Genomic DNA, 7,808 nt, shown 5'->3' on the forward strand with positions numbered 1-7,808 from the left:
CATGAGGACGTCTGTCTCTCTCTCTCTCTCTCCCTGCCCTGTCTGTCTGCATGTCTCTCTCCCTCTCTCTCTCTCTCTCCCTCTCTCTCTCTCTCTCTCCCTGCCCTGTCTGTCTGCATGTCTCTCTCCCTCTCTCTCTCTCTCTCCCTCTCTCTCTCTCTCTCTCCCTGCCCTGTCTGTCTGCATGTCTCTCTCCCTCTCTCTCTCTCTCTCTCCCTCTCTCTCTCTCTCTCTCCCTGCCCTGTCTGTCTGCATGTCTCTCTCTCTCTCTCTCCCTCTCTCTCTCTCTCTCTCTCTCTCTCCCTGCCCTGTCTGTCTGCATGTCTCTCCCTCTCCCTCTCTCTCTCTCTCCCTCTCTCTCTCCCTGCCCTGTCTGTCTGCATGTCTCTCTCTCTCTCTCTCCCTCTCTCTCTCTCTCTCTCTCTCTCCCTGCCCTGTCTGTCTGCATGTCTCTCTCTCTCCCTCTCTCTCTCTCCCTCTCTCTCTCCCTGCCCTGTCTGTCTGCATGTCTCTCTCCCTCTCTCTCTTTCTCTCTCTCTCCCTCTTTCTCTCTCTCCCTGCCCTGTCTGTCTGCATGTCTCTCTCTCTCTCTCCCTCTCTCTCTCTCTCTCTCTCTCTCCCTGCCCTGTCTGTCTGCATGTCTCTCTCTCTCCCTCCCTCTCCCTCTCTCTGCTTCCAGTTCTAACTGGTTCTTGAGTATCAGCTGCAGCCGGTTTGGTCGAAGCCAAAACATCAGGAGGTTTTTTACTTCTTCTTGGTTCTCGGCATGTGACGCCGCCATGAAAGAGTCGTAGAAGAAGAGCGGCTTCACTTCACAGCAGCTGTGAACATGTCATCAGTCAAAAGTCTGTCTGCTGCGGGTTATACACACATGTTCTATGGTGGAGCAAGTACTCACACAACTAAACACTAGTACAAGTACACAATCCTAATCGTACTTAAACTTCCCCCACACATTGTTACATGATGACATCATGATGCTCCAGAGAAGGAAATGCATCTCATTGGTCAGACCAGGAGACTCTAGTTCTATAAAGTGAAGTCTCTCCTGACCACCAGGGGGCGACTCCTCTGGTTGTATAGAAGTATATGCTTCATGTGTTAAAGCTGCATTCTCTCTCCTGACCACCAGGGGGCGACTCCTCTGGTTGTATAGAAGTATATGCTTCATGTGTTAAAGCTGCATTCTCTCTCCTGACCACCAGGGGGCGACTCCTCTGGTTGTATAGAAGTATATGCTTCATGTGTTAAAGCTGCATTCTCTCTACTGACCACCAGGGGGCGACTCCTCTGGTTGTATAGAAGTCTATGCTTCATGTGTTAAAGCTGCATTCTCTCTACTGACCACCAGGGGGCGACTCCTCTGGTTGTCTGGCTGCATGCAGAAGGAGCAACATGCTGCATTCTGAATATCAATAATAATAATAATAATATGTTCGTGCATTCAGGAAAAAGTGCAATGCTTGATGTCACTCAGGGCTCAGACCACATGGAGAATGTTCATGCACAAAAACACTGCAAATGTCTCATTATTTTATAAAATAAACCTTTATTTTATCAAAAATTGATCATGACAGCAATAGGATCATGATAATAATATATAATGCACAGAAATGGAATAAACAGCAACAGAGTATATGAAACCTTAGTGCAAAAAAAGAAAATAAATCACAAATACAAAAATATATTGCACTTTGAAATTTTAGGTGGAAGAAGTTTGAACAACATTCTCAATCTGATATATTCATCTGTAAACATTGTTATCTTTTTATGGTTTGTCGTTCTTTTCGTGAACACAAAGCTTCTTAACATCCATGAAAAATAAAAAATAAAAATAAATCTACAGCAAGAGAAGCTTTTAGTTCAGAGCAGAAACCGACAGGCGACTTGTGGTACTTTATGTTGGTTGGTCGGAGTTGTGCTTTTTCTCTAGACCCTGGTCATTTAAACACAAACATACACACACACACACACACGCACACACACACACACGCACACACACACACGCACACGCACACGCACACACACACACACACGCACACACACATTCTGAGTCTCACTTTAAGTGCTCGAGGTGGTCGTTTCTTTGCAAATACTAATCCGTCTCATTTGTTTGTTGACAGAAAGACATTTTCCACCCGACGTCTGCTCTATGACGTCTGCTCTATGACGTCTGCTCTATGACGTCTGCTTTATGCTGTCTGCTCTATGACGTCTGCTTTATGCTGTCTGCTCTATGACGTCTGCTCTATGACGTCTGCTTTATGCTGTCTGCTCTATGACGTCTGCTTTATGACGTCTGCTTTATGCTGTCTGCTTTATGACGTCTGCTCTATGACGTCTGCTCTATGACGTCTGCTTTATGCTGTCTGCTCTATGACGTCTGCTTTATGCTGTCTGCTCTATGACGTCTGCTCTATGACGTCTGCTCTATGACGTCTGCTTTATGCTGTCTGCTCTATGACGTCTGCTCTATGACGTCTGCTTTATGCTGTCTGCTCTATGACGTCTGCTTTATGACGTCTGCTTTATGCTGTCTGCTTTATGACGTCTACTTTATGCTGTCTGCTTTATGACGTCTGCTTTATGCTGTCTGCTCTATGACGTCTGCTCTATGACGTCTGCTTTATGACGTCTGCTTTATGACGTCTGCTTTATGCTGTCTGCTCTATGACGTCTGCTCTATGACGTCTGCTTTATGCTGTCTGCTCTATGACGTCTGCTTTATGCTGTCTGCTTTATGACGTCTGCTTTATGCTGTCTGCTCTATGACGTCTGCTTTATGCTGTCTGCTCTATGACGTCTGCTCTATGACGTCTGCTCTATGACGTCTGCTTTATGCTGTCTGCTTTATGACGTCTGCTTTATGCTGTCTGCTCTATGACGTCTGCTCTATGACGTCTACTTTATGACGTCTGCTTTATGCTGTCTGCTCTATGACGTCTGCTCTATGACGTCTGCTCTATGACGTCTGCTTTATGCTGTCTGCTCTATGACGTCTGCTCTATGACGTCTGCTTTATGCTGTCTGCTCTATGACGTCTACTTTATGCTGTCTGCTCTATGACGTCTGCTTTATGACGTCTGCTTTATGCTGTCTGCTCTATGACGTCTGCTTTATGCTGTCTGCTCTATGACGTCTGCTCTATGACGTCTGCTTTATGCTGTCTGCTCTATGACGTCTGCTTTATGCTGTCTGCTTTATGCTGTCTGCTTTATGCTGTCTGCTTTATGACGTCTGCTCTATGACGTCTGCTCTATGACGTCTGCTCTATGACATAAATGTGCCGTTTACAACATCATGTGGACAGAACCTTCTGGACATTTAGGCCCGCCGCAATCTGCAGAATACAAAACCACCGATAGGAAAAACAGTAATTACGGTTTGTGCAAACATTTTGTGCCTCAGAGTCGTGCATCGGCATCAAGGAACTGGTGGTGTTTTGTTTTTTTGCCTGGTGTTGAGCACAGGATCTAGAGCACAGGATCTAGAGGGGGGCAGGCGGTCACCGAACACTCTCTCAGCCGGGGAGGGTCCGCCGCCGTGTTGACGCTGACATACAATCTGGTGAGAAGCTGGCTGGAGCCGAGGGGGGCCGGTGTCTGGTGGGGGCCCGGACGGCTCCTCAGCGGGACGGACACGTGTCGGGTCTCCTGACGTCCGCCGCCGGGCACACCTCCACGGGGTCGGGGTACGGGTCCACCTGGGGGCAGAGCAGGTCATTACAGGCGGCTGATCAATATGAGCAATACATAAAAACACATGCTTAAACCTTCTATTTTCTAAAGTCTTTTGAAGTGAAGGACGTCCTCCTCAGCTTTCTTGTAGACAGATGTTCAGATTGATGCTCTCACATCTATGTGTGAAGCTGCAGTCGGTTAGATTAGCTTAGCTTAGCACAACGTCTGGAAACAGCTAGCGGAGCTCTGAGCAAAGTCCTCCGCATAAAAAGCTCCTCGAGCGCTGGCGGGTGAACTCGATCTCACGAGATGAAATCAGAACAAAAACAAACAGAGTTCAGACAGATCGGCCCAAACCAGTTTAAAGGGGGAGGAGCTTGTTGCTTCTTTCTGCTGCAAGAGTTCAGAGAAAAACGTGACACCAGCAGAGCTGCTTCTAAAGGTTTTACTGAGACGTAGTGAGGAAAAATCATACCTGGTTATCATCTTAACTGCATACTTTGTATATTTTATACAACATGTCACTGCATCTTAACTGCATACGTTGTACTTTCTGTGTACTCTGCACAGCGGGTGCCAGCTGTCCCGCTCTGTACTTTATGAGGGTGGTATTAGGTGTACCTCTGAGTAGAGTGGGGGGGGCAGATATCTGAACTCTGTGATGTAGGTCAGCAGGTCCTCTCCCTCCCCGGCCGAGCCCTCACAGCCCAGCAGACACTCCCGCCTGCGAGCCTCCGATATGGCCAGGTCGGTGTAGCTGGGCGGCGCTGCAACAAACACAGGAGCGTTAGAGAGCCTCCGACCCGCCCGTGTCCCCGCCCCCGTGTCCCCGCAGCCCGTGTCCCCGCCCCCCGTGTCCCCGCCCCCGTGTCCCGCAGCCCGTGTCCCCCCCCCCCGTGTCCCTCCAGCCCTTTTCCCCCTGCCCGTGTCCCCCCAGCCCGTGTCCCCGCAGCCCGTGTCCCCGCAGCCCGTGTCCCCGCAGCCCGTGTCCCCGCCCCCCGTGTCTCCGCCGGGACAGCCCGTGTCCCCGCAGCCCGTGTCCCCGCAGCCCGTGTCCCCCCCGCCCGTGTCCCCGCCGGGACAGCCCGTGTCCCCGCAGCCCGTGTCCCCGCAGCCCGTGTCCCGCAGCCCGTGTCCCGCAGCCCGTGTCCCCGCCCCCCCGTGTCCCCACCGCCCGTGTCCCCACCGCCCGTGTCCCCGCCCCCGTGTCCCCACCGCCCGTGCCCCCCCCGCCCGTGTCCCCGCCCCCGTGTCCCTGCAGCCCGTGTCGCCGCCCGCGTCCCCGCCCCCCCCGCCGCCTGTGCCCCCGCCCGCCCGTGTCCCCGCCCCCCGTGTCCCCCGCCCCCCATGTCCCCGCAGCCCATGTCCCCGCAGCCCGTGTCGCCGCCCGTGTCCCCGCCCCCCGTGTCCTCCCCGCCCGTGTCCCCCCCCCCCGTGTCCCCGCCGCCCGTGTCCCCGCCGCCCGTGTCCCCGCCGCCCGTGTCCCCGCCGCCCGTGTCCCCCCCCCCCGTGTCCCCGCCGCCCGTGTCCCCGCCGCCCCTCGTACCCTCGGGCCTCTCGGGCAGCGCCAGCCAGCTCAGCGCGCTGCAGCTGCTGCTGATGCTGCAGGAGCGCGTGCTGCAGGCGTGCAGCGGGATGGTCCCGATCACCAGCGGCAGCGACAGCGACAGGTTCAGCCCGCCGGGCACGTCCACGTACACCTGCAGGGAGACCAGAGCTGAGGGGGGCTGGACCGGGTCCTCAGACCCCGGGGTGGCCCCCGGCACCACACGAGCTGCAGGAACACCTTGTTCCAAGATATCCATATAATATAACTTTCATCTCCCGGCTGACTATTGTTATGTGTTATTATTATTATATTATTTAGCTGTTATTAGTTGTTATTGTGCAATTAATACATTATTAGTGTTCAAGTTATGAGCAGTTTATAATTAGCTTTTATTGCAGGTTATTAACACGTTATTGTTTTAGTGTTATTGTGTAACTCACAAGTTATTAGTGTATAGTTTATTATTCATGACTTAGTTTTGACTGTGTTACTGTAATGTGTAGCTTTTCATTTTAACTTGTACATTGTAAGTATGAAATTTTACAGCATGCTACATTTTGAATAGTGAGTACTAATTTTGTCCTGAAGTATAATTTTCTAACAGCGTATTTTTTTTCCATTGTGATACACTTTTTATTCAATAATACTTCTGAACTTCACTTTTACTTGTAAACAAAGCAGTTTTTATTGTCATACTCAAACTTTAAAAAAGATAATACTAATACACCAAAATACTTCTGTACTCAAGCGACACTTTGAATGCACAACTTTTACTAGTAGTACTTGTAGTACTGATCCTCTACTCATAGTGGATCTGAGTGCAGTACCCTGGACTCACCACGAGGGCGTACTCCACTCGGATGATGGGGCAGTCCAGGATGGAGGGCGACACCGGGGGGATCTTGAGCAGCTTGCCCTCCCAGCTCTGGCTCTTGCCCTGCGGCAGAGGGTCTCCTCTCAGGTTGGACACCAGCTGCTGGATCTGCTTGCCCTTGCCTTTGGCGAAGAAGGTCTGGTTCTGGTACAGGGCGGCCTTGGGCACCACGACCCGGGACGAGCAGTTCTCCACCTCGGCGAAGATTTGGATCGACTCGCCTTGGAGGGAAGTGAGAAGAAATCAGTCTGTCGGACTGAGAGAGAAGTGAAATAAGTGAAATCTTGAGAGTGAAAAAAAGGAAGAGCTGGAGGAGTGAGGAGGAGAGGCTCACCTGGTGTGTAGCCCTTTCGCTCGATCTTGGCGCTGAGGGAAATCGGGCCCGAAGCACAGAACCAGCAGCACAGCGTCTTCTCCTTTGAACCGGCCTGAGGCGCCTGAAGCACAGCATCACCAGCGCGTTAGAGCTTCCACGGCATCACAGGTACTACATTTTGAGGAATGAGTTCTTTGACTCCGTAGCCGAGAGTCAGACGAGAAGATCGATACCAAACTCGTATCTGTTCGGTCAACATGGAGCGACAGCTGGTTAGCTTAGCTTAGCATAAAGACTGGTAAGCTAGCCTAGCTCTCTCTGAAGAAACAGAATTTGTCCATTAACATTTCAAAAATTCACTAATCAACGTGTACTATCTCACACACCGAAGCAACGGTGCTATCTAGAACCATTGGGGTTCTTCAGCTTGTCCTCATTAGAGAACCCTCATTGGTTCCTGCAATAACCTTTTTTCAAGACTTACACCGAGAACCATCTTAAACCTTTGCTAACAGAAACCCACCCAGGAGGTTCCCCCGCAAATGCTTTTATTTTTAAAGGGTTTCATCTAGAACCCATCCAGGAGGTACGACAGGGAACCCTTTGATATTACAAGGCTTTCATCTAGAACCAACCATAGGTGTTCTTTTGAGAACCCTTTTACAATCCAAGGGCTTCATCTACAACTTTTTTACATTTTTTTTACAACATGAAAAACATGAAAACAAATATATAAAGAATATTCCAATTAAATAAATGGCGTTCTGAATATTTGTTATATATCTGTATTTCTGTGCAGGAATTAAAAGTTTTGACTCCATTTATTATTCATATTAATTATAATACATAATAATAATAATAATAATAATAATAATAATACGTTAGCCGGGACAGCTGCTCCCGGGCTTCATGCTAAGCTAACGTTCCAGGAGGTTCTCCCGTAGAACCGAGGACGTCTCGTACCAGCAGCAGCGGCGTGTTGATGTCGATGTGCTCGAACACGATGAACTCCTTCTTCACCTTCAGCGGCAGCAGCCACGGCCGCAGAAGCTCCGCCTTCACCCAGTAGCGCACGCTGCCATGGCGACCCTCAAAGGACGTGGCCAGGGCCCTGAGGAGAGAGCGGCAGAGGACTAGTACCTCCATGTGCAGCACTAGTACCTCCATGTGCAGCACTAGTACCTCCATGTGCAGCACTAGTACCTCCATGTGCAGCACTAGTACCTCCATGTACTAGTACTGCACCTCCATGTGCAGTACTAGTACCTCCATGTGCAGTACTAGTACCTCCATGTGCAGTACTAGTACCTCCATGTGCAGTACTAGTACCTCCATGTGCAGCACTAGTACCTCCATGTGCAGTACTAGTACCTCCATGTGCAGCACTAG

At 50.5% G+C, this 7,808-nt stretch overlaps 1 protein-coding gene across 1 annotated transcript in view; it reads right to left on the reverse strand.

The window, feature by feature from the left end:
- Positions 1-2,919: 2,919 nt before the first annotated feature.
- LOC306751915 (arrestin domain-containing protein 3-like) overlaps positions 2,920-7,808 on the reverse strand; it is an 8,552-nt gene continuing 3,663 nt past the window's right edge. Inside the window, exons 3-8 of the mRNA XM_079235574.1 lie at positions 7,383-7,530; positions 6,438-6,540; positions 6,068-6,324; positions 5,227-5,380; positions 4,302-4,447; positions 2,920-3,703 (exon numbers count right to left, since the gene is read on the reverse strand). Of these exons, the coding sequence (XP_079091700.1) occupies positions 3,626-3,703; positions 4,302-4,447; positions 5,227-5,380; positions 6,068-6,324; positions 6,438-6,540; positions 7,383-7,530 (886 nt within the window). The 3' untranslated portion in view covers positions 2,920-3,625. The remainder of the gene's footprint in view (positions 3,704-4,301; positions 4,448-5,226; positions 5,381-6,067; positions 6,325-6,437; positions 6,541-7,382; positions 7,531-7,808) is intronic.

The sequence above is a fragment of the Taurulus bubalis genome (genome assembly GCF_910589615.1).
Source record: "Taurulus bubalis genome assembly, chromosome: 19".
NCBI classification, from domain to species: Eukaryota; Metazoa; Chordata; class Actinopteri; order Perciformes; family Cottidae; genus Taurulus; species Taurulus bubalis.